This window comes from Erythrolamprus reginae, chromosome 4, assembly GCF_031021105.1.
Source record: "Erythrolamprus reginae isolate rEryReg1 chromosome 4, rEryReg1.hap1, whole genome shotgun sequence".
NCBI lineage: Eukaryota > Metazoa > Chordata > Lepidosauria > Squamata > Dipsadidae > Erythrolamprus > Erythrolamprus reginae.
Genome location: NC_091953.1, coordinates 113018977 through 113046422, shown reverse-complemented (window position 1 = coordinate 113046422; position 27446 = coordinate 113018977). Strand labels below are relative to the sequence as shown.

Below are 27446 nucleotides of genomic sequence, written 5' to 3'. Positions count from 1 at the left end.
ATCTACGCATGCGTGCCGGGCACGCATGCGTAGATGGCAGCGGCTTCCCTGGGTCTTCCCCCTCTTGCTGGCGTCAGCGAGGAGTTTCCCCACCGCCCACGCAAACTCCTCGCTGCCGCCCGCCCTTCGCCCGCCCACGCCGTTCATTCTCGCCGCACGGGCCTGTCCACGCTGTCTCTCGGCGCTTTCCAGCTGAGTCCGGGAGCGAACTCGCTCCCCGACTCAGCTGGAAAGCGCCGAGAGACAGCGTGGACAGGCCCGTTCCTTGGCGCTGTCACTCGGGGCTTTCGTGCTGAGTCCGGGAGCGAACTCGCTCCCCGACTCAGCTGGAAAGCCCCGAGAGACAGCGCCCCCCGGACCCCCAACCCGGGTTTGGGGGGTGGTAGGAAGCTCCCATTGTTGGCGGAGACCTTTTAAAACACTCGCGCGGCTTCCAGGACTCGGTTTGGAAGCCGCGCGAGTGTTTTAAAAGGTCTCCGCCAACAATGGGAGCTTCGTAGCACCCCCCCCCGAGCCCCCAACCCGGGTTTGGGGGGTGGTAGGAAGCTCCCATTGTTGGCGGAGACCTTTTAAAACACTCGCGCGGCTTCCAGGACTCGGTTTGGAAGCCGCGCGAGTGTTTTAAAAGGTCTCCGCCAACAATGGGAGCTTCGTAGCACCCCCCCCGAGCCCCCAACCCGGGTTTGGGGGGTGGTAGGAAGCTCCCATTGTTGGCGGAGACCTTTTAAAACACTCGCGCGGCTTCCAGGACTCGGTTTGGAAGCCGCGCGAGTGTTTTAAAAGGTCTCCGCCAACAATGGGAGCTTCGTAGCACCCCCCCCCGAGCCCCCAACCCGGGTTTGGGGGGTGGTAGGAAGCTCCCATTGTTGGCGGAGACCTTTTAAAACACTCGCGCGGCTTCCAGGACTCGGTTTGGAAGCCGCGCGAGTGTTTTAAAAGGTCTCCGCCAACAATGGGAGCTTCGTAGCACCCCCCCCGAGCCCCCAACCCGGGTTTGGGGGGTGGTAGGAAGCTCCCATTGTTGGCGGAGACCTTTTAAAACACTCGCGCGGCTTCCAGGACTCGGTTTGGAAGCCGCGCGAGTGTTTTAAAAGGTCTCCGCCAACAATGGGAGCTTCGTAGCACCCCCCCCGAGCCCCCAACCCGTGTTTGGGGGGTGGTAGGAAGCTCCCATTGTTGGCGGAGACCTTTTAAAACACTCGCGCGGCTTCCAGGACTCGGTTTGGAAGCCGCGCGAGTGTTTTAAAAGGTCTCCGCCAACAATGGGAGCTTCGTAGCACCCCCCCCGAGCCCCCAACCCGGGTTTGGGGGGTGGTAGGAAGCTCCCATTGTTGGCGGAGACCTTTTAAAACACTCGCGCGGCTTCCAGGACTCGGTTTGGAAGCCGCGCGAGTGTTTTAAAACATCCCCGCCGACATGGGAGGCTCGCTAGCACACCCCCGAACCCCCAACCCGGGTTTGGGGGTGTGCTAGCGAGCCCCTCATGTCGGCGGGGATGTTTTAAAACACCCGCGCGACTTTCCAATGAGTCCCGAAGACAACGCGTTTGTCTTCGGGACTCATTGGAAAGTCGCGCGGGTGTTTTAAAACATCCCCGCCGACATGGGAGGCTCGCTAGCACACCCCCGAACCCCCAACCCGGGTTTGGGGGTGTGCTAGCGAGCCCCTCATGTCGGCGGGGATGTTTTAAAACACCCGCGCGACTTTCCAATGAGTCCCGAAGACAACGCGTTTGTCTTCGGGACTCATTGGAAAGTCGCGCGGGTGTTTTAAAACATCCCCGCCGACATGGGAGGCTCGCTAGCACACCCCCGAACCCCCAACCCGGGTTTGGGGGTGTGCTAGCGAGCCCCTCATGTCGGCGGGGATGTTTTAAAACACCCGCGCGACTTTCCAATGAGTCCCGAAGACAACGCGTTTGTCTTCGGGACTCATTGGAAAGTCGCGCGGGTGTTTTAAAACATCCCCGCCGACATGGGAGGCTCGCTAGCACACCCCCGAACCCCCAACCCGGGTTTGGGGGTGTGCTAGCGAGCCCCTCATGTCGGCGGGGATGTTTTAAAACACCCGCGCCGCCCCCAATCTTAGGCTCCTCGCTAGCGCTGCGGAAGTAAAAACACCCTCTGCACATGCGCAGAGGGTGTTTTTACTTCCGCAGCGCTACTTCGCGAAAACCCGCTCGTTGCGGGGGGTCCTGGAACGGAACCCTCGCAAAGAGCGGGGGATCACTGTATACCCACTAAAACCCTTATCATGTATTGGAATAAATAAATAAATAAATAAATAAATAAATAAATAAATAAATAAATAAATAAATAAATAAATAAATAAATAAATAAACAAACAAACAAACAAACAAACAAACAAACAAACAAACAAACAAACAAACAAACAAATAAATAAATAAATAATCAATCAATCTTCGGTTGCTTTCCCTTCTTAGATCTTTGCTGAAAATGAACTATTTTTTTCTTCATCCAATGATGGGCAATAGAATCTTGAGGACTTTGTAAGTATGCAAGATCATGATTGCTTATGCCCTCATCCATTACATTTTCTCTTTATATTTACCTCAGCCTAGACTTGGAAAAGTGAGCTATAAATCAATAACTGTTAGTAAGACAAGCAGAAGACAATTATCCAGTTCACCTCCACTCCATTTGCTTTTTCAATAGGCATAAAGTCTTCCTACCAATTCACTCAAGACATATTTTGCCTGTGCATCTCAACATAATTAGTTGGTTTTCCAATATCTTCTAGGTTGAAAAAGTCTTTTTTTCCCTATAAGTTATAAATTCAATTCAATTTCAATTCAATTTATTAGATTTGTATGCCTCCCCTCTCCGAAGACTCGGGGCTGCTAACAACAATAATAAAAACAATATTCCAGCGAAAACAAATCTAATATTAAAAAGCACATAAAACCCTATCATATTTAAAAAAGCAAATACATATACGTACCCAAACATAAATATAAAAAAAGCCTGGGGGAAAGGTGTCTCAACTCCCCCATGCTTGGCGGTATAGATGGGTCTTGAGTAATTTACAAAAGACAAGGAGTGTGGGGGCAGTTCTAAGCTCTGGGAGGAGTTGATTCCAGAGGGCCGGGGCTGCCACAGAGAAGGCTCTTCCCCTGGGGCCCGCCAAATGACATTGTTTGGTCGACGAGAAGGCCAACTCTGTGGGACCTTATCGGTCACTGGGATTTGTGCAGTAGCAGGTGGTTCCGGAGGTACTCTGGTCCAATGTCTTTGCATTGTGACCGGAAACTGATCGGCAGCCAATGCAGGCCACGGAATGTTGCAGAAACGTGGGCGAATCTAGGAAGCCCCACGATGGCTCTCAAGGCCGCGTTCTGCACAATCTGAAGTTTCCGAACTCTTTTCAGAGATAGCCCCATGTAGAGAGCGTTGCAGTAATTGAACCTCGAGGTGATGAGGGCATCTCCTATAAGTTTTTATTTTTGATGCCCAAGTAGGAAGCATACTATGTGAGTAGTGATATTTTAAGAAATTTGATTAATGGTTTTTTTTTTTTGCTTGAATTGCATAAGCCCAATATACAACAGCTAATAGAATATGATACATATTCTATCGTAAATTTCCCTGAGTCTTTTCATGTGCAAAAATTCAGTGACAGATCTACAATGACGAGTTGAATTATTAGATTTGTAATGCTAAACCACGATATTGCTGATCTCAATCTCACACAGAATTTGATTTCTGTATTTAAAATTTTTAGTAACCACTTTCCCCCAAACCATTACAATATTGAAATTTTATCTTTTTATCTTTCTGATTAGTATATCTATTTGAAACTAAAGTGGGGGTTTGCGTCAGGAGCAGAGAATCATACAAATTTGTAGAGCAAACAAGGCTCCTTTTTAGGCTATTCTTGACCAATATACATTTGTTTAGCTTTTGGTAGACTCTGAAAAAAACAAATAATTTTAAATAATAAAAAAGCCTAACTTCCTCAATATTTCTACATATTTATGCCCACCCACCCCAAAAGCAGGGAGGGAAATTCATCTATTGTTCATATCAACATAAATTATTTGTCTGAAATTTTTAATTTACAATTTCCATCAACCACAATCAGCATGACCACTGCCTTCATCAGCAATAACAACAACAACAGAGTTGGAAGGGACCTTGGGGATCTTCTAGACCAACCCCCTGGTTGGGCAGGAAACTCTACACTACTTCAGACAAATGGTTATTCATCATCTTCTTAAAAACTTCCAGTTTTGCAGCATTCACAACTTCTGGAGGCAAGCCGTTCCACTGATCAATCGTTCTATCTGTCAGGGATTTTCTCCCTAGTTCCAAGTTGTTTCTCTCCTTGATTAGTTTCCACTCATTGCTTCTTGTCCTGCCCTCAGGTGCTTTGGAGAATAGCCTGACTCCCTCTTCTTTGTGGCAACCCCTGAGATATTGGAATACTACTATCATGTCTCCCCTAGACCTACTTTTCATTAAACTAGACATACCCAGTTCCTGAAACCGTTCTTCATATGTTTTAGTCTCCAGTCTCCTAATCATCTTTGTTACTCTTCTCTTCACTATTTCTAGAGTCTCAACGCCCTTTTTACATCGTGGTGACCAAAACTGAATATAGTATTCCACGTGTGGCCTTATCAAGACATTATATAGCGGTATTAATATTTCACGTGATCTTGATTCTATCCCTCTATTAATGCAGCCTAGAACTGTGTTGGCTTTTTTTTTTTTTTTGGCAGCTGCTGCACACTGCTGGGTCATATTTAAATGGTTGTCCACTAGGACTCCAAGATCCCTCTCACAGTTACTACTGTTGAACAAGGTACTACATACAGTAGAGTAGAGCCTCTACTTACAAACTTAATTTGTTCCATGGCCAGGTTCTTAAGTAGAAAAATTTGTAAGAAGAAGCAATTTTTCCCATAAAAGCAAATAATGTGTGCTATTGGGGAAACCACAGGGAGGGTGGAGGCCCTGTTTCCTCCCAGGAGATTCCTAGAAGGGCCCCATGGAGGCTTCTTCCCACCTTTTCTGGCCCTGTTTCCTCCCAGGAGATTCCTAGAGAGGCCCCATGGAGGCTTCTCCCTTCCTTTTCCAGTTACAGTTTCGGAGGCTTGGGTTTGTAAGTAGAAAATGGTTCTTGAGAAGAGGCAAAAAAAAATTGAACACCCGGTTCTTATCTAGAAAAGTTCATAAGTAGAGGCATTCTTAGGTAGAGGTACCACTGTATACTGTACCTGTGCATTTCAGTTTTGTTGACTAAATGTAGAACTTTACTTTGAATTTCATTTTGAATTTCATATGAATGTGATGATGTTCCAATCAGAATTTACAGATAGCAAAGTTTTTAATATGATGCTGGCTCCAGATACTATTTTTAGGAATAGGGGCATTTTACTGAATTTCCATTTTAGCTTTATAGCTGGTGAAGTGCACACCACAAGCACTTGTATGCCCTCATCTTTGCTACTCCTTCTGTTTCCCCAAGATGTGAATCATTGAGCATATGGTAGCCCTTTCGTTTAATTCAGATGAAAGATTCTGAGTCAATATCTCCTATTTCTTTCAAACAATTTCACATTTTAGAAACAAAACCATTTGTTTACATTGTTTATTTTACCGAACATAGATATATAGTGGTGTGGTTAGCTCTGGCCCAGCTCCTGCCCCAAGGACTGTGGATGTGGGGGAGACATCCACATCCCGCAGGCCTGTTTTGCTCCTGGTGGAATCTGATGATGAAGGCTCCTCTGACCAAGAAGACATGAGTGACAGGGAGGAGGAGAGTGTGGCAGACAGTTCAGAAGGAGATCAATTATCTAGCTCCTCCTTGGATTCGGAACAAGAGTTAACGATACAGCCACACATGCGGAGAGTGATGCATAGGCAGCAACAACTGAGAGATTATTATCAAAGAAAATGGGTGGGGCTGTGGTAATTAGCGAGGCTGCTATAATAGCAGCCTGTGGGTTTGGCCATTGTGGAGGATTATCTGTTTCATGCCTGCCTTGCTGACTTCGACCTTTGTGTGCTGATTTTCCCCCGCTTTGAAACTAAACCAGAGCAAAGTGTGTTTCACTTTGTGAAAGAAGAAGGACTGTGAATTGCCTCACAGCTGCAAGCTAAGTATCTCAAAACTGATAAGGGACTTGTACAAATTACCAGTTTGTTTGGAGACGAGTGCTCTTTGCTATTCAAAAAGAGTGCTTAGTTTATTTGAATTTTCGGTATAAAGAACATTGTTTTGAATTTTCAAACATGTGTGTGTCTGAAATTTGTATCTGGGAATTTTCGGAAGGATTCTACCAGAGAGCTCGACAGAACATATAGTAGACCAGTTATTCATTTCATTTAAGGAAAATGCACTATGGTGTCTACATTTCTGCCTCTTAAAATAATTACTTTCTTTATATCGTTATATTTACATTATCACAGTAATTCCAAACCGGGGAAAAAAATTGCATTATAACCACATTACATCTGAAACCCATATTAAAATTGGCCTTACCATTGCAGAGATTGCCATCATTGTCTTCACATTGTCTATCATCACACTCGCAAAGTTTGCCATATATTTTGGACTCTCCAGGAGGAAAACATGTACACCGGCCACATTCACATTTTCCTGTGAGAACAGTCATCTCTCATTAGTCAAATCCAACAGCCGAGGTCAACTTGTTCTTGTCTATGACTCAGTTTAGCAAACTAACAAAGAAATATAAAGATCACCCTGTTTGATGATTGTCCTTCCCATCCCAGCCCTTCCTTCCTTCCTTCCTTCCTTCCTTTCTTTCTTTCTTTCTTTCCTTCCTTCCTTCCTTCCTTCCTTCCTTCCTTCTTTCTTTCTTTCTTTAATTTATTTAATTTATTTATTATATTTGTATGCCGCCCCTCTCCACAGACTCGGGGCGGCTCACAACAATAATACAAACAATATATCACAAATCTCATATTAAAAAGTCTCTAAAAAAACCCCTTATTTAAAAACAAACATACACACAAACATACCATGCATAAATTATATAGGCCAGGGGGAGATGTCTCAGTTTCCTCATGCCTGACGGCAGAGGTGGGTTTTAAGAAGTTTACGAAAGGCAAGGAGGGTGGGAGCAATCCTAATCTCTGGGGGGAGCTGGTTCCAGAGGGTCGGGGCCGCCACAGAGAAGGCTCTTCCCATGGGTCCTGCCAGATGACATTGTTTAGTCGACAGGACCCGGAGAAGTCCAACTCTGTGGGACCTAACTGGTCGCTGGGATTCATGCGGCAGAAGGTGGTCCCAAAGATATTCTGGTCCGATGCCATGAAGGGCTTTACAGGTCATAACCAACACTTTGAATTGTGACCGGAAACTGATCGGCAACCAAGACTGCGGAGTGTTGGTGTAACATGGGCATACTTAGGGAAGCCCATGATTGCTCTCGCAGCTGCATTCTGCATGATCTGAAGTTTCCGAACGCTTTTCAAAGGTAGCCCCATGTAGAGAGCGTTACAGTAGTCGAACCTCGAGGTTCATCAGGTGTCACCAGATCAAACTCTTCCCAGACATATGGACAAGTACAGGCCCCAGTCACCTCGACTGACTCATTGTCAGCCGACTCTGTTATCCAATCGGAGTCGACTGGATATGTAGCCATCGCCATGCAGCCCAGCTCACCACTTGCCTCCATGCCTAGCCTGCTCTGCTCAGCTCACCAAAGATAAGATTGCCACTTGCTCAGATAGGTCAGGGAATGTGTCATCCCCCAGTTCCGGCCTTGACCCAGAGCCGCTGCCCACTCGTCACCTGCCTCAGCCAAGTTGGAGAATGCACCATTTCCCAGCTCCGGTCTTCCTGGGATCTCCCAGGAAGATTGGAGCTGTGCAATAGCACGTGGGGCATGTGCAATAGCGCACACCCATGCTCTTTTGGTACCCAAGGAAAAAAAGGTTCTCCATCACTGCCATACAGCATCAATAACTGCCTATTCAAGATCCTTGGAAAGGACTCGATAAATAGACCAAAATGCCAAACCCAATCCAAACATCTGGCTGATTGTACAAAGAACCAATACAATAAAATCACCAATATTCTAATAAACTGACAGTCCTATAAGGTAGACCAGATTAAGAAAGAGACTGACTGGGCCTAAAGCTGCTTTTTTTCTTTTCTTTTTTTGAATTTTTGAATTGATTTTTTAAAAATATGAGACAAAACAAGACATACAACATTTAACATGTAAAGGAGCTACCATTGCTCCGCTAGGCAAAGAAGTCTTCTAATACAGAAAAAAATGAATAGTTATAATTAGGTCAATACAGAAAGATAAAAGTTGTTAATAACATATCTCTTAATATATTCGTGATATAAAATCTATATATTTCAGCATTTTCGTTACGTCTCAATCAATTAATAAAACTAAAACTTATCCATTAAATATCAGTATAGAATATATTCAACCTGGTAAGTTTAACTAGTCTATAATTTACTTTTGTATCATTAATAATCTTTATTAACATTCCACCAATTACATACTTTCTCCCAAGTTTTATAATACTCTGTTTCCATTTGATTATTTAACCTTCTCGTCATCTTATCTAATTCTGCACATTCCATGCTCTTTTGGTACCCAAGGAAAAAAAGGTTTTCCATCACTGCCATACAGCATCAATATCTGCCTATTCAAGATCCTTGGAAAAAACTCGATAAATAGACCAAAATGTATTTGTATTTGCATTTATTAGATTTGTATGCCGCCCCTCTCCGAAGACTCAGGGCGGCTAACAACAATAAAAAAGACAATGTGAACAAATCTAATATTAAAAATAATCTAAAAAACCCCAATTTAAAGAACCACTCATACATACAAGCATACCATGTATAAATTCTATAAGCCTAGGGGGAAGGGAAAATTTCAATTCCCCCATGCCTGACGACAGAGGTGGGTTTTAAGGAGCTTGCGAAAGGCAAGGAGGGTGGGGGCAACTCTGCTATCTGGGGGGAGCTGATTCCAGAGAGTCGGGGCCGCCACAGAGAAGGCTCTTCTCCTGGGTCCCACCAAACAACATTGTTTAGTTGACTGGACCCAGAGAAGGCCAACTCTGTGGGACCTAACCGGTCGCTGGGATTCATCTGGCAGATGGCGGTCCCGGAGATATTCTGGTCCGATGCCATGAAGGGCTTTATAGGTCATAACCAACACTTTGAATTGTGACCGGAAATTGATCGGCAACAAATGCAGACTGCGGAGTGTTGGTGTAACATGGGCATACCTTGGGAAGCCCATGATTGCTCTCGCAGCTGCATTCTGCACGATCTGAAGTTTCCGAACACTTTTCAAAGGTAGCCCCATGTAGAGAGCATTGCAGTAGTCGAACCTCAAGGTGATGAGGGCCAAATCCTATCCAAAATGCCAAATCCAATCCAAAAATCTTGCTGATTGTACAAAGAACCAATATAATAAAATCACCAATATTCTAATAAACTGACAGTCCTATAAGGTAGACCAGATTAAGAAACAGCCTGACTGGGCCTAAAGCTACTTTTAATTGAACGTCTATTCCAACAAAATTTTGAAAGACTAAATTGTGTTTTCCTCCCTTTCTCTTTTATCTTCTTTCTTGCCCTGGGATCAAGCCTCCGTTATCTGTTTGTTGCCTTAGTAACAGATCTTCCCTCTGTCCTTCAAAGCCATCCTCTATACTCTTCACATAAACAAATCAATAAAATTAAGGTCAGTGGAACTAGGAGACGTCTCTCAACCAAACAGGAAAATTATATGGACTAGATTAGATAGAAGGCATAAGATTCCATAGAATTAATGTCTATCAGAGGTGGGTTCCTCCCAATTTGGACCAGTTCACCCGCTGGTGATGTAGTTTCAAGTTTTATTGGATTTATATGCCGCCCCTCTCCGAAAACTCGGGGCGGCTAACAGCAATCATAGACAATATACAATAATAATCCAATACTAAAAGCAAATTAAAACCCCTTAATATAGAAAACCAAACACACATACAAACATAGAAACATAGAAACATAGAAGACTGATGGCAGAAAAAGACCTCATGGTCCATCTAGTCTGCCCTTATACTATTTCCTGTATTCTCCCCCTAGGGTAATGGACGGACAGATGGAATTGTCCTTGGGAGGCAAGACCCACAGCCACTCAGCCTTGTCTGGGTTGAGTTTGAGTTTGTTGACACACATCCAGGCCCCAACAGCCTCCAGGCACCGGCACATCACTTCCACTGCTTCACTGACTGGACATGGGGTGGAGATGTATAACTGGGTATCATCGGCATATTGATGATACCTCACCCCATGCCTTTGGATGATCTCACCCAGCAGTTTCATGTAGATATTAAATAGCAGGGGGGAGAGGACCGACCCCTGAGATACCCCACAAGGGAGAAACCTAGAGGTCGACCTCTGACCCCCCACTAACACCGACTGCGACCGCCCGGAGAGGTAGGAGGAGAACCACTGAAGGACAGTGCTTCCCACCCCCAACCCCTCCAGCCGGCGCAGAAGGATACCATGGTCGATGGTATCGAAAGCCGCTGAGAGGTCAAGAAGCACCAGGACAGAGGACAAGCCCCTGTCCCGGGCCCGCCAGAGATCATCCATCAACGTGACCAAAGCAGTTTCCGTGCTGTAGCCGGGCCTGAATCCAGACTGCTGAGGACCTAGATAACAGATGTAACCATGATACATTGGAACCAGTTGTGTTGGCTCAGGTCCATAGGCACCACTGTCTTTTTTTTAAAAAAAAGATTCTTTTTATTTTTATTTTATTTTGCACATGCGCAAAAGCTGATTTTCCGGCACTTCCTTGCCACCACTCCCCCAAGCTCATGTAGATGGAAAAGCCTGCCGACACTCTTGGTAGTTTCTCCTGCAGTGTTTTCCAAACTGGGAGAACCCAAAGCGGCAACTCTTTACTAGGTGCTTTCCCAGGGCCCTGAGGGCCACTCTCCTGGAGCCCCATTGATGCTGCTTTGGAACTTTCCTTCCGCTACTGCTGCGGCTGGGAGCTCCCATCAGGATCGAAGGCAGGTAAGTATGTTGGGGCTGTGAGCTCTCTTTGTTCTACAAGGGCTACGTTTGGGCATCTGAGAGTGGCTGCCGGCAGGATAGCGTGAGGGTGGAGCATGAAGGTGGAGAGCCTTATTAGTTTCTGGAGGGCTTTTGGCTGAAAACATTCATTAAGAGAAACTCTCTAGAGCTGTGATGGCAAGCCTATGAATAGAAATAGAATAGAAATAGAATAGAAATAGAATAGAAATAGAATAGAAATAGAATAGAAATAGAAATAGAATAGAAATAGAATAGAAATAGAATAGAAATAGAATAGAAATAGAATAGAAATAGAATAGAAAGAAATAGAATAGAAATAGAAATAGAATAGAAACAGAATAGTAACAGAATAGAAACAGAATAGAAACAGAATAGAAACAGAATAGAAACAGAATAGAAACAGAATAGAATAGAAATAGAATAGAAATAGAATAGAAATAGAATAGAAATAGAATAGAAATAGAATAGAATTTTTATTGGCCAAGTGTGATTGGAATTTGTCTTGGTGCATATGCTCTCAGCACACATAAAATAAAATAAAATATACATTTGTCAAAAATCATGTGGTACAACACTGAATGATTGTCATAGGGGTCAAATAAGCAATGAAGAAGCAATATTAATAAAAATCTTAGGATATAAGCAACAAGTTACAGTCATACAGTCAACATGGGAGGAAATGGGTGAAAGGAATGATGAGAAAAACTAGTAGAATAGAAGTGCAGATTTAGTAGAAAGTCTGACAGTGTTGAGGGAATTATTTGTTTAGTACAGTGATGGTGTTCGGAAAAAAACTGTTCTTGTGTCTAGTTGTCTTGGTGTGCAGTGCTCTGTAGCGACGTTTTGAGGGTAGGAGTTGAAACAGTTTGTGTCCAGGATGTGAGGGGTCAGTAAATATTTTCCCCGCCCTCTTTTTGACTCGTGCAGTATACAGGTCTTCAATGGAAGGCAGGTTGGCAGCAGTTGCTTTTTCTGTAGTTCTGATTGTCCTCTGAAGTCTGTGTCGGTCCTGTTGGGTTGCAGCACCAAACCAGACAGTTATAGAGGTGCAGATGACAGACTCAATGATTCCTCTGTAGAACTTGGGCAGTTTGAGCTTCCTGAGCTGGCGCAGAAAGAACATTCTTTGTTGTGCTTTTTTGATGACGTTTTTGATGTTAGGTGACCATTTTAGGTCTTGAGATATGACACACGAACCTATGCCACAGATGGCATGCGGAGCCGTATGGGGGGGCATGCAAAACTTTGTCCCATGTCAGCTGCCCAGCGCGCATGTGCATGCTGGCCAGCTGATTTTCAGCCTTTGGAAAGGCAGTTTCATCCTCCAGATGCTTCCCTGAAGCCCAGGAAAGAAAAAATCCCCCAATGGACAAACCGGAAGTTGCACTTCCCCTGATAGACAAACCGGAAGGTCAGAAAAACGTACTTCCGGTTTGCCTGCTTGGGCATTTTTTTCACCTACCAGCAGTGGTGGGTTCCTACCAGTGTGGGCCAGAGAACTGCATTGGTATGAACCCACTGATTTTCTGCTATTCATTTTCCCAGCATCTTCATGTGGAAGAAGCCCTCAGCTGTGCTTCGGATGAAGAATAAAGGTCAACATTAAGACAAGAGCGGGCAGGAGGACTTCTTCCACATGGAGACACCATTTTAAAAAATCGTGGAAAATCAGTGGCTCTCTGGACCGTATCGATAAGAACCCACCACTACCTACCAGGCTTCAGAAAGGCCTGTGCATATATGTGGGGGGCAGCACAGGGGAGGTGCACATGCAGGAGGGGTGGGAAGGGGTGTGGGCACATGCACACATGCTAATACACACACACACACACCTTTTGGCATGTGAACAAAAAAAGGTTCACCATCATTGCTCTGGAGCGGTGATGGCAAACCTTTTTTTCCCCTCGGGTGCCAAAAGAGCATGCATGCTCCCTATCGCGCATGCACAATTCCCCACATCCATAATTCAATGGCTGGGGAGGGCGAAAACACCTTCCCCCAATGGCCTGTTTCCCAACTTCTGGTGGGCCCAATAGGCTTGCATTGCACCCTCCCCACGCTCTAAAGACTTCCCTGGAGTCAGGAGAGGGTAAAAATGAACTTCCCCATCCCTCCGGAGGCTCTCTGGAAGTCAAAAACGCCCTCCCAGAGCCTCTGTGCAAGCCAAAAATCAGCTGGCTGGCACAAACGTGCATGTTGGAGCTGAGCTAGGGCAATGGCTCGGGTTCCAGCAGATATGGCTCCGTGTGCCACCTGTGACACCTATGCCATAGGTTCACCATCACTGCTCAAGAGGCTTGCCTTGACCACCTGAGTCATAACAGGGAGGTATCTACAGGCTTAGATCTATAATCACTTCTACTTAAAGCAAAGGGGAAATACATATAATTAAATATAATTGCTGTATGGGGAATGGACCTTAGTATAGTCCTTTGATATGTTGAAAGAAAAATCAAAGCTAAAGAGTTGCAATTAATATCCATATAGCACAACCGCTTAGTTTGAGAGCTCTCCTTGGTCTGTTAGTGGCTATTAGGACAGTGTTCAAAAATGGGCAAAGGGTGGTTTAAAAAGTGTTGGGGAGAATAACATGAAAATAAATAAAGGTGATTATCTTTGACTTAAAGGTAATAACATTATATTGTTAATTTGATTATGGTGATACCTTGTCTTACAAACTTAATTGGTTCCGGGACGAGGTTTGCAAGATAAAAAGTTTGTAAGATGAAACAATGGAAAAGCGATTAATGCGTGCAAGCCCAAAACTCACCCCTTTTGCCAGCCGAAGCACCCATTTTTGCACTGGTGGGATTCCCCTGAAGCTCCCCTCCATGGGAAACCCCACGTCTGGGCTTCCATGTTTTTTGTGATGCTGCAGGGAAATCCCAGCAGGGGAATCCTGGCAGTGCAAAAATGGGTGCTTCGCTGGCAACGGAAATCCGGAGATGGGGTTTCCCAGCGAGGGGAGCCTCAGCAAAATTGCAGCATTGCAAAAACACGGAAGTCCTCGAAACCCCACCCCTGGACTTCCGTGTTTTTGTGATGCTGCGATTTCCCTGAGGCTCTCCTCGCTGGGAAACCACACCTCCGATCTTTCGTTGCCACTGAAGTGCCCATTTTTGCGTTGCTGGGATTCCCCTGCAGCATCGCAAAAACATGGAAGTCCAGAGGTGGTGTTTCCCATGGAGGGGAGCCTCAGGGGAATCCCAGCAGCACAAAAATGGGTGCTTCGCTGGCAACAGAAGTCCGGAGGTGGGGCATCCCAGTGGCAGCGACTTGGGTTTGTAAGGTGAAAATAGTTTGGAAGAAGAGGCAAAAAAATCTTAAACCCTGGGTTTGTATCTCAAAAAGTTTGTATGATGAGGTATCACTGTACTTCCCTTATATTGGGCCTTAGTACCACAGAGCAAAAAACCCCCCAAAGCCCCCCAAAAACAGCAAGCTAGGAGCAGGTTTGTGTGGAGGTAGGTGAGTGGGATAACCTCGGACTAATTCTGAATTGTGTGTCTGTATGTGTACTTCTGTATGCAACTACTTCTAGAATATAGGCAATACAAATACAGTGGTACCTCTACTTATGAACTTAATTCATTCCATGACCAGTTTCTTAAGTAGAAAGGTTTGTAAGAAGCAGCAATTTTTCCCATAGGAATCAATGAAAAACAAATAATGTGTGCAATTGGGGAAACCACAGGGAGGATGGAGGCCCTGTTTCCTCCCAGGAGATTCCTAGAAAGTCCCCACAGAAGCTTCTCCCCATATTTTCCAGCCCTGTTTCCTCCCAGGAGATTCCTAGAGAGGCCCCACAGAGGCTTCTCCCTGCCTTTTCCGCTTACAGTTTTGAAGGCTCGGGTTTGTAAGTGGAAAATGGTTCTTGAGAAGAGGCAAAAAAATATCTTGTTCTTATTTAGAAAAGTTTGTGAGGTGTTCTTAGGTAGAGGTACCACTGTATGCTGGACAAATTTCCCTCCCACCAGACAAAAACGTTTTCAGAACTTGCTGTGGTAACCATTCCCCAGAGTAATTCCCCAGAGCCAATTTAACTGAATAAGGAAAACCTTACAATCAGTTTCTAACCTCCCACTATAGTCTTTACAGATGTTAAGTCCTTTGGGAGTTGGGCGGCATAGAAATACAACAAATTAGATTTAATTAATTAAATTGCTTTTAATTTATTTTTGGGTAGCAATTTAAAATTTTTGTCTTTTGGATTGGAGACATTTAACAGTTACAATTACCTCGAGGGCACATAGAGATTTTGACACACACACACACACACACATAGAAAACAAGGAGGGAAAAAAGAGGTTTACACACACTGGTCATTCCCACCATAAATCTCAGTTAAATTAGGGAAGGCACAAATCTCAACAAACTTTATTTTATTTTATTTATTAATTTAATTTAATTTAATTTAATTTAATTTAATTTAATTTAATTTAATTTAATTTAATTTAATTTAATTTAATTTAATTTAATTTAATTTAATTTAATTTAATTTAATTTAATTTAATTTAATTTAATTTAATTTAATTTAATTTAATTTAATTTAATTTAATTTAATTTAATTTAATTTAATTTAATTTAATTTAATTTAATTTAATTTAATTTAATTTAATTTAATTTAATTTAATTTAATTGTTTGTTTATTTATTTATTTTGTCCAATATCCAATGAAGGTTTTAGTGGGTATATATCTATATACACATAGTAAAATACATGATGAAGGTTATAGAGGAGATACTCATAGTAAAATATATCTAAGAAATAATAGAAAAGAAGATATAGTAATAGAACATATCAATGAAAGAGTAGAAGAAGAGATATAGGAATAGAAGAAAGGTATAGGAGATATAGGAGAGCAATAGGACAGGTGATGGAAGGCACTCTAGTGTACTTGTACTCGCCCCTTACTGACCTCTTAGGAATCTGGATAGGTCAACTGTAGATAATCTAAGGGTAAAGTGTTGGGGGTTTGGGGATGACACTATGGAGTCCGGTAATGAGTTCCACGCTTCAACAACTCGGTTACTGAAGTCATATTTTTTACAGTCAAGTTTGGAGCGGTTAATATTAAGTTTAAATCTGTTGTGTGCTCTTGTGTTGTTGTGGTTGAAGCTGAAGTAGTCGCCGACAGGCAGGACGTTGCAGCATATGATCTTCTGGGCAATACTTTGATCTTGTTTAAGGCATCTAAACTTTCTAGGCCCAGGATTGAAAGTCTATACAATCACATACCATGTGGTTGTATGGAAGTCAGAGAGGAAGGGAGAGAAACGAACAAACAAACAAGTGGGGTACACTTCCCACAACCCCAAGAAGCCAGTTGGCTGGAAGGCACAAAAGAAGCAGAGTCAGACAAAACAAATTACATTTCAAGTCACTGTATACAAGAGTTGCATTCTGGGCCTAAGTAATTGAAGAAAAACAAACAGGAGGGCAAATCTCAGACCCACAGTAAGGAATTTCAACAGCTTTACTACTTTATCAAATGTTGCTCACAGTCACTCATGCCCTCATCACCTCGAGGTTCGATTACTGCAACGCTCTCTACATGGGGCTACGTTTGAAAAGTGTTCGGAAACTTCAGATCATGCAGAATGCGGCCGCGAGAGCTATCGTGGGGCTTCCTAGATTCGCCCACGTTTCTGCAACACTCCGCGGCCTGCACTGGCTGCTGATCGGTTTCCGGTCACAATTCAAAGTGTTGGTAATGACCGTTAAAGCCCTACATGGCATTGGGCCAGAATACATCCGGAACCGCCTTCTACCGCACGAATCCCAGTGGCCGATAAGATCCCACAGAGTTGGCCTTCTCTGGATCCCGTCGACCAAACAATGTCATTTGGCGGGCCCCAGGGGAAGAGCCTTCTCTGTGGCGGCCCCGGCCCTCTGGAATCAACTCCCCCCAGAGATTAGAACGGCTCCCACCCTCCTTGTCTTTCACAAATTACTCAAGACCCACCTTTGTCGCCAGGCATGGGGGAGTTAGGATATTCCTTCCCCATGGCCATTACAAGTTATGTATGGTATGTTTGTGTGTATGTTTGGTTTTTATAATATGGGTTTTTAGTTGTTTTATTAAATTGGATTGTTACATGTTGTTTTTTTTATCATTGTTGTTAGCCGCCCCGAGTCTGCGGAGAGGGGCAGCATACAAATCCAATAAATAAATAAAATAAATAAGTAAAATGTGTCTGGTTTAAGGTTTACAATGTTCAAACCGCTCGTTTGATGAGGTCATAATCACAAAGTAATCAGAGGTTCATGTCAAGTTGAAAAGGGATCGGCACTTTACCTATACTTGCTTCCCTTTGCTGGAGTAATAGCTTTGCCATAGCAACCTAGTTACAGAGGGAGAAAGTGAGAAAAGGAAGCTTCCTGAATTGGCTTCGGAATACAAAGCTCACATAAACAAATGCCTGTTTGTATCAGTCCAGTTCATTATTCTCAATTGTGTTTCCAATCCAGTTCATCATTCTCTTTGTTTCCAGGAACTAGATTTTCCTCTATTTAACGTTGGACATCTATGCCTGAAATCTTGCTTTGTAATTGCGAGTCAGAGAATTTCTAGGAAAGCACTATTCGGATTCTGAAGTAATAGGAGCTGTAAAAAAAAAAAGTTACAAAACGGTCAACATGTCTTCTTCCCCATTTTTCCTGCTTACACCAAGTTTTGCACCAGTAGCTTCTTCATAACCACGCAGGCTATTCTTCTAGTTTTCAAATCCTATGCTTGTTAGGAACTTTTTAAACAATTCTTATTATTTTTATTTATTTATTATTTGTATTTGTATGCCGCCCCTCTCCGAAGACTCGGAGAGGGGCGGCATACAACTCTTGTTGTTGTTGTTGTTGTTGTTGTTGTTGTTGTTGTTGTTCTTCTTCTTCTTCTTCTTCTTCTTCTTCTTCTTCTTCTTCTTCTTCTTCTCCTTCTTCTCCTCCTCCTCCTCCTTCTCCTTCTTCTCCTTCTTCTCCTTCTCCTTCTTCTCCTTCTTCGTCTTCTTCTACTTCTTCTTCGTCTTCGTCTTCTTCGTATTCTTCTTCTCCTCCTCCTCCTCCCCCTCCTTCTTCTTCTCCTTTGTCTTCTTCTTCTCCTTCTTCTCCTCCTTCTCCTCCTTCTCCTCCTTCTCCTCCTTCTTCTTCTTCTTGGAGGTCTTATTCTTGAACCACAAGCTTTCTTCTCCCAACTTCAAGCTGCTGGCCTTTGTCTCCAATATCAATTGGTGTCAGAGAAAACCATGATGACCACAATGCTTGATATAAATGGTGGCATGGACTTGCATTTCCAGCACTTCAGGAGAACGACATTAAATTATAATAGTGTCAGCGTTCCAAATAGCACCTGAGAAATAAATCAAGTCCCAGTTCAATTCTCTCAATCAGAGCTCTCTCTCTCTCTCTCTCTCTCTCTCTCTCTCTCTATCTATCATGTATCTATCTATCTATCTATCTATCTATCTATCTATCTATCTATCTATCTATCTATCATGTACCTATCTATCTATCTATCTATCTATCTATCATCTATGTATCTCTCATGTATCTATCTATCTATCTATCATCTATCTATCTATCTATCTATCTATCTATCTATCTATCTATCATCTATCTATCATCTATCTATCTATCATCTATCTATCTATCTATCATCTATCATCTATCATCTATCTATCTATCTATCTATCTATCATCTATCTATCTATCATCTATCTATCTATCATCTATCTATCTATCATCTATCTATCTATCTATCTATCATGTACCTATCTATCTATCTATCCATCTATCCATCTATCCATCTATCCATCTATCATCTATCATCTATCATCTATCTATCTATCTATCTATCTATCTATCTATCTATCTATCTATCATCTATCTATCATCTATCTATCATCTATCTATCTATCTATCATCTATCTATCATCTATCTATCATCTATCATCTATCATCTATCATCTATCTATCTATCTATCATCTATCTATCTATCTATCATCTATCTATCTATCATCTATCTATCTATCATCTATCTATCTATCTATCATCTATCTATCTATCTATCTATCTATCTATCTATCATTTATCAATCATCTATCTATCTATCTATCATGTATCATCTATCATCTATCTATCTATCTATCTATCTATCTATCTATCTATCTATCTATCTATCTATCTATCTATCTATCTATCTATTTGATTTTTATGCCACCCTTCTCCTTAGACTCAGGGCCGCTTACAACATGTTAGCAATAGCACTTTTTTAAACAGAGCTAGGCTATTGCCCCCACAATCCAGGTCCTCATTTTACCCACCTCAGAAGGATGGAAGGCTGAGTCAACCTTGAGCCGGTGATGAGATTTGAACGGCTGACCTTCAGATCTACAAGTCAGCTTCAGTGGCCTGCAGTACAGCATTCTACCTGCTGCGCCACCCCGGCTCATTTCGACTTATTAACAGAACCATGCTGGCTACGCCATTGTCATTCCGATTCTGAATAGTTCCCAGAATCTCACCTAGGTTAAGGTTCATCTTACGTCACCCACGCCCACAAGTTCATCATGAGAGCCAGTCCCGGTGCAGGGGCTTATCAACTTCCTCTTCTCTTCAGTTGAGGCAGAACAAACGGTGACCTTGGCTTGGAGAAAGGAATTGTTGGTTGTGTCAAGTAACTTTCCCCTCTGACTACTCACTATTCCTCCCATCCCCTTGTGTTGTGACAGGCTGAACTCTCTAACTTCACATGGAGGCTTCAGCCTGACAAATATATATATATAGAGGCAAAAAAGGAGCTGTGATGTTCCTTCAATATACCAGGGTGATTCGACACAAAATGTAACCCTTCCCTGGTACAGAGCTGAAAGGATTGGATACTGTAGCCTAGAGGTTAATTCTCTGCCTTACAAGGCAAAGGTTGCAGGTTCAAGTCCCATATATGAGAAGCTTCAGGATGTTAACATTTCAGGGGAATGGGGGGAATCAGGGGTGGTTTTCCCATTTTGCTACTACCAATTCATTGTGTGCATGCACCAGGGGTGGGGTCCAACCGGAACGCTAATTTGGGCTCACCGCGGCGGCTCGTGAGTGCTTGTAGGGCCTGTTAGTACAGGGTACATGGTTGTTAGGGATTGCCATTGTAAACTGCATATTGTACACTTGTACCAAACTTCTACTTAAAGAGTTAATGTGCACTTAAAGGGTTAACTTGTACTTGAAGAGTTAATATTCAAGGCTGTTTCATCACTTCCTCATTGAAGCTATAAAAGCTCATTATTTTGCTCAGTCACTTCCTTTACTTTTGCCTGAGAGAAAGCGGGAGTTGTGTTTAAGCTCTGTGCTTGTATAAGCTTTGTGCTTATTATCTAAATTGTATAAGCTTTGTGCTTATTATCTATATTGTATTTTGCTTTGTGCTTTTATCTTGTAATTGCTCAGTGCTTATTATTCTGTATTTGCTTCGTGCTTATTCTGGATTGTTTATATGTAAATAATACTTATTTAACTAAGTCTGTGTCTTGGCTTTATCACACATCCACGCTCTGTTAAAATTCTCTGCTCGGTGTTGTCGAAGGTTTCATAGCCTAGCTAACCGAGACAAGCCAACAGGGCCAGTGCAATTTTGCTTCTGCACCTGTGGATATAACAAAATCGCGCAAAGAGCCACGGTGTTTCAGTGAGGGTTTTTTGCTTCTGTACATACCGAACAACAGGCGCAACTGTGGCTCCGTGTGTGATTTTGCAATCTCCACAGGTGCAGAAGCAAAATCGCGCTGGCCCTTCTAGCACTCACGAGCCGCGATGGCAAGCCCAATTTAGCATTCTAGCACACTCTGTGTGAGTGCATGGTTTGTGCAAAGGCCTGCCTTCCACACATGCGGCCGGACTTCTGTGCATGCACTCGGCCTCAAAATCATCCCCACATAGGATATCATAGAGCCGGGGCGGGTGGACAAACCCATCTGTGATTTCCACTGGCTGAATACCACCTCTGGGGTAAGTCTCCACTTATCCCCACCTGCAAAGACAAACTTTCCATTATTTCTATGTGCAAATGTTCGCTTGATATTTAAGGACAAAGTAACATCTAGCAATGGCTGTGGCATTTTAGGTCCCTTATTGTATGTACTACACTATACCATTATGCTGCCATTCTCCATTGTTGAGCTTTTAAAAACGCACAAATTGCTGAAAATGCCTGGTGATAAGAGCAACTTTAAATATAATGCTTACGCAGGATCATTAATTACATGTATTTTGAACCAATTGCTAGATGGAGTATATAGAAGATAATAGAACTCCCTTTGTAAACTCTTTAATTTTGATTTAAATACAGCATGCTCAAAATCTTCCTGTATAATTTACAAGAATTTCTACCCTCTTCCACCGTCTGTGCATTGCCAAAGTTAAATGACAGTAGGATGGGCTCTCTAAATGAGTCATTATTTCTTTTATATTTCTAAAACACACTCTTTTCAGAACTCTTTTTCATGCAACCTTCACCTGCACCCAGCTGTAACAACAAAAGGGAAATTTGGTTTTACATAAGGTATTGGAGGTCAAGTTATAGCACCTGCTATACAAATCTAAGCCTGTTTTCACATTAACAGAATGCTTTGCATGTCCTCGTGTCAGCACAATTGTGCCGATTCCCCAGGAATTAAGAGAAGGGGTATAATCATTGCACTAGAGAATAACACATTGTGATCTGAATGCTCAGTGCTCTTTAAAATGCCCCCATCTCATTTTCATCAGTAGGGCTGATGACAATGTTAAAACGATTTTGGTTGGAAATAATCATCTGCATTTTAAAGAAACACTGGGCTGATTTATTAACCAATTTGAAACTACTGGAATATTAAATAATGAAGAAGGTACAACATAGCTAATCTCTCTCTCTCATCCATCCATCCATCCATCCATCCATCCATCCATCCATCCATCTATCTATCTATCTATCTCTGTATTTGTTTAGTAAATTGCTACCCACAGCAATTGAATTGCTTTGAGCATCTTACCAAAATAAGGGAATAAATAGTGGATCTAATCATGTAAAGTATAAATTGTAAAATGCCTGGATGAAAATAAATGGAAGTTGTTCTTATAACCCAGCATTTCTCAATTATTTTCTGTTACACCCCCCTTTGAAAGAAAGAAACATTTCAACACCACCCCCAAATTCTCCGCTGGGATGGTTGTTTGCAATATTCAGCATGTTTTCGCTGAAAAAACTCAAGCAGTTTATCAGAGTGATTGGGGTGTAATGTTTTTAAGTGATGCCTTAAATTTATTTGGCTTCATGCTGTCCGCTGCCAACATTTTTAGACCTGGTAAACATACTGGTTTTTCCTTGTCTCCCACCATAGTCACATTGAAGCCAAGCACTACATACGCTTCATCATATTTCCTTGTCTTAGCTTTCAGGAGACTTACATTTGTTTCATTATCTCCATCTCTCTCCTCATTTCTTTTCATCTCTCTTAGATATTTTTCCACGGTGTCTCTTAAAGGTTTGTTATATGTACTTCATATCTCCTACTCAGTGCTGTATGCGCAGGGGTGGGCAGCAGGCAGGATGGGGTGGAACACAGTTCCACCGGTGGAAATGAAGCTGTGTGCCCAGCTCCAGCTCACTATCCCCCCCTCCCATCCTCTTCCTCCTCCTTGGAAAACGGCAGGGAAACCAGCACCAGCAGGAGTCGCAGGGGGCCCATTTCCTCCCCCACTCTTTTCTTAACAGCTGATTGGCACCCATTCATCTAGCTACCCAGACTAAGGCAGGGGGCGACCCAGGAAGGAGATCGCGGGAAACACGAAGCAAATTGTCACCCCAGAAAGCAACACTGGTGAGGTTGTAAGTCGAGGACTTAACAGTTCACTTGAATGATGATGATTGTTCAAGCCACTCCCACCTGGTCACATGGCCATCAAGCCACTCCTACCCAGTCACATGGCCATCAAGCCACACCCACAAAAGAGGCCACACCTACAGTGTGGCAGTAAAAATTTTGGCTGCCCATTACTGTCCCTGCGGCAAAAAAGCAAATTCCTGGGGTCACACGCCCCCCTTGGCATGCCCCCTCCAGGGCCCCGTCCCACTATTTGAGAAACACCATAATAACCTAATCATTGCATGATCCTCTTAAGCAACTCATTCCTCAAAAAGAAGAATTAATTGGCAGTGTCTCCAGCACATCTGTGAAAATGCCCCTGTGAGCTTAACTCTGCAAGGCCTGCAAGTAATCGAAGTTGGGCAAAGCTTTGTACACTTAGATCAGAGGTCCCTAATCCTCTCACCGTGGTCCACGACTGGGCCATGGACTGTTTGAAATTAGATTGTGGGAGAGATGGGCAGGCATGCGCATGTGAAGCTCCATTTGAGCGAGCAGAGGGCACTTGCACTCTTGCACAAAGCTCCATTTGCACGAATGAAGATTTGCGTGCAAATGTTTGTTTGTTTGTTTGCTTGCTTGCTTGCTTGCTTGCTTGCTTGCTTGCTTGCTTGCTTGCTTGCTTGCTTGCTTGCTTGCTTGCTTGCTTGCTTGCTTGCTTGCTTGCTTGCTTGCTTGCTTGCTTGCTTGCTTGCTTGCTTGCTTGCTTGCTTGCTTGCTTGCTTGACTGATTGCTTGATTGCTTGCTTGGTTGACTTTTATGCCACCCCTCTCCAAGGCCTGGGGCAGCTTATAACATATAATGAACAATATACAATATCTTAGATCCAATTAATTAATTTAAAAGTCTAAGAACCCAAGCATAAAAAGCAGTCATTCCATTCACTCAACATTTTATCAACATATTTGTTGGCCAGGGGGCAAGAATCTAATGGCCCCAAGCCTGGTGGCATAAGTGAGTCTTCAGGCTCTTGCGAAAGGCGAGGATGGTGGGGGCAGTACGAATCTCCGGAGCTGATTCCATAGGCCCAGGGCCCCCACAGAGAAGGCTCTCCCCCTAGGTCCCACCAAGTGACATTGTCTAGTTGACGGAACCTGGAGAAGGCCAACTCTGTGGGGCCTAACCGGTCACTGGGATTCATGAAATATCCTTTTTTCACATGAGATGAGCTTTACACTTAAGCACAAACACCCTCTGCTCAACTGCTTTCCACTCGTGTGAGTAGAGTTTCAGGCACAAGCAGAAGCACTCTCCATTCACACACAAAGCTCTAGTCACCCACATGGGAGAGCATATACCTGCCGCTTACACACATGGAGCTGTGTGCATGCACGCATGTTCCTGCCACTCACATGCTTCCCTCCCCATGCCAGGCTGGGCCACCAAGCTAGAATAGAATAGAATAGAATTCTTTATTGGCCAAGTGTGATTGGACACACAAGGAATTTGTCTTCAGTGCATAAGCTCACAGTGTACATAAAAGATATAAGTGATAAATCTTGATCAGAGTCATCATAAAAATACATACATCATAAAGGTTGGGGACCACCAATTTAGATGTAAAAAATTAGCATTGACTCTGGAAGCAAATAACAATGAGTAGCCATTGCTAGAAATAAGACCAACAAAAGGAAGCTTGTATTGCAGTGGTTCTCAACTTGGGGGTTGTGATCCCTTTGGGGATTGAATGACCGTTTCCCATGGGTCCCCTAAGACCATGGGGAAAAACAAATTTCCCGTGATGTTAAGAACTATTTTGGCTCCGTGGAACACATTTTTACAATCCGACCAATCAGGCTTTACAGTGGGAGGTGTCCCTCTGATCTTCCTGCCAATCAGCTTAAAGCTCTGTTGGGAGATTTGGCGCTAGACTTATGGTTGGGGGTCACCACAACATGAGGAGCTGTATTAAGGGGTCGCGGCATTAGAAAGGTTGAGAACCACTGCTGTAATGCCTATGAAAGAAAACGAAAATGAAAATGGCTAAAAAATTACAAAGAATAGATACAATTTTGAAAGAATTCTAGATTTCACCCAGATGTTACAAAAGCCAAAAATAGATTGTGATGGGAGGAAAGGCTGAATTGGCAACTCAAGGTGAAAATGGGGAAGCGCTACATTTAAAGAAGGACTTATCTAACATTATATCAGTTTCTGGTTATAGCCAGAAACCGGAATAGCTTTTTAAAAACATGAATTCTTTACCTCCTAATTAAACTTGCAATTACTTATTCTGTGTATGTATAAACTAAAATTATTATGACAACCTGTGGTATCAGAGCTATGTGCAGCCTTCTGAAAAAATTTGGGCACAGCTCTCTGAGCCCAATGAACATTTGCTACTGAATAGAAATTTTCTGTGCCATAGAAGTGGGAAATATACAGTACAGGAAAATAATCATATTAAACGCTGTTCATTGATACAATTGAAGCTGTAACATTTTGTTTTGTCCCGGGGTGGGTTCTAGGTGTGGTCTAATTACTGGTAAGTAGTAATGGGCGAACTGAACCCGCACAATGCAGGTCCGTACTGAATTTTGCAGTGTTTGGTATGCCGAACACGTTTTTTTTTCAAACTTTGGTCAAAGTTCGGGGTCGTGTTCGGTGTTCGGAGCTTTGACATTACCGGCAGGTTGCTAAGGACGCCAAGGTGATCACTTCCTGGATTCCATGGAATCCAGGAAGTGATCACCTTGGAGTCCTTAGCAACCTGCCGGTGACGTCAAACTCCGCCCCTGGAATCTCTTTGTGGGAGGGATTCCCCAGCTCCTTCAAAGGGAGGTCTTCACATAAAAATAAACATGTTTATTTTTACATGAAAGGACCGCCCTTTGCTTGCAGCGCCGTTGCAGTGTCCTTTTTCGTAAAAATAACAATGTTTATTTTTATTTATTTATTATTTATTTATTTATTGGATTTGTATGCCGCCCCTCTCCGGAGACTCAGGGCAGCTAACAGCAATAATAAGACAGCATATAATAATAATCGAATACTACAAACAATTAAAAACCCATTATAATAAAAACCAAACAGACATACAGACATACCATGCATTTTTACGTGAAGACCTCCCTTTGAAGGAGCTGGGGAATCCCTCCCATGAAGTGATTCCGGGGGCGGAGCTTTGACATCACCGGCAGGTTGCTAAGGACGCCAAGGTGATCACTTCCTGGATTCCATGGAATCCAGGAAGTGATCACCTTGGCGTCCTTAGCAACCTGCTGGTGACGTCAAAGCTCCACCCCGGAATCTCTTCGTGGGAGGGATTCCCCGTTCGGGTTCGGTTCGGCCAAATTTTGGGTAAATTTTGTCCGAACTTGCCGAATCCGAACACTGTTGGGTACGCCCATCACTACCAGTAAGTCTTTACAGAGTGGTATTAGTACCTCCCTAGTCCTAGATTATATTCCTCTGTTAATGCAACTCAGGGTTGTATTAGCCTTTTTGACTGCCACTGCACATTGCTGGCTGATATTTAGTTGGTTGTCCACCAAGACTCCACGATCCCATTCGCAGTCACTAATAATGAGTGTGGTTTCACCCAGTTTATATATATGTCTTTGGTTTCTCTTATCTAGGTGTAGGCTTTTACTTTACTTTTAACTGGACACTATAAAGGATGACACAAGAATGACCATGGTGTATCTGAAGGAGGCAGTGTGAGATAGAGGGGCATGGAGAGGGCTGATCCATGGAGTGGCCAAGGGTCAGTCATGGCTAAATGGCTGACAACACTGATCATATGTGATATCATTTGAGTTCTCGGTCCTTCCCTCTTGAATCCCTTGGCTGGATGCCATTATAGCAGCTGGCATTGGGGAGGGAGGAGATAATCTCTAAGCAATTCAGACAAGATCCTGATCATCCACATTAAAATGCAGCTGGAGCTAAGCAGTTTTGACATTTGGCAGACCACTGCTGCTCTTCCCGCATGTATAGTAGCTAAACTAGAGGTGACAAGACTTCTGTCTAATTCGTCCTCCACTTGGCAACGATTCAGCTGGCAATATAATGTGTCGATTTACTCTGCTTCTCTCCTTGCTTCCTTTTTAAGAACTCCCTCGAAAGAAAATGCTTGAAGCCAGAAACCAGGAAGCAGAGAGAGGATGAAGAGTGATCATTTCCATCAGTGAAAAACAGGACCTCAGAAACTCAATTAAAAATAAATTATAAACAATCTTTTTTTTAAAAGGGCAGCTTTGGCTAACAGGTGCCCTTAGCTGATTCTGAACTGGTGCAAAATCTTGGGGTAATGGTGTCCTTAGGTAGTGAAATATCATTGCACAGAACCACAATAATTCCTGAAAGTTAGTTAGCTAGTTAGTTAGTTAGTTAGTTAGTTAGTTAGTTAGTTAGTTAGTTAGTTAGTTTTTGCAAAAATGGGCTGGCAAAGGGCCTGGGAAGCCTGCAGAGAATCCTCGGTGCTGGGGGATGGCAAAAATGTCCACATTTTTGTAAAAAGCAGGCCATTTTCACCCATTTTTTCACAAAAACG

General features: G+C 43.1%; 1 protein-coding gene across 2 annotated transcripts in view; it reads right to left on the bottom strand.

Moving 5' to 3' along the window:
• The window catches only part of ITGBL1 (integrin subunit beta like 1), a 223625-nt gene that overhangs the window by 33748 nt on the left and 162431 nt on the right, over positions 1-27446 (bottom strand). For both annotated transcript variants that reach the window (XM_070751236.1, XM_070751238.1), the window contains one exon: positions 6511-6627. In XM_070751236.1, the coding sequence (XP_070607337.1) occupies positions 6511-6627 (117 nt within the window). The remainder of the gene's footprint in view (positions 1-6510; positions 6628-27446) is intronic.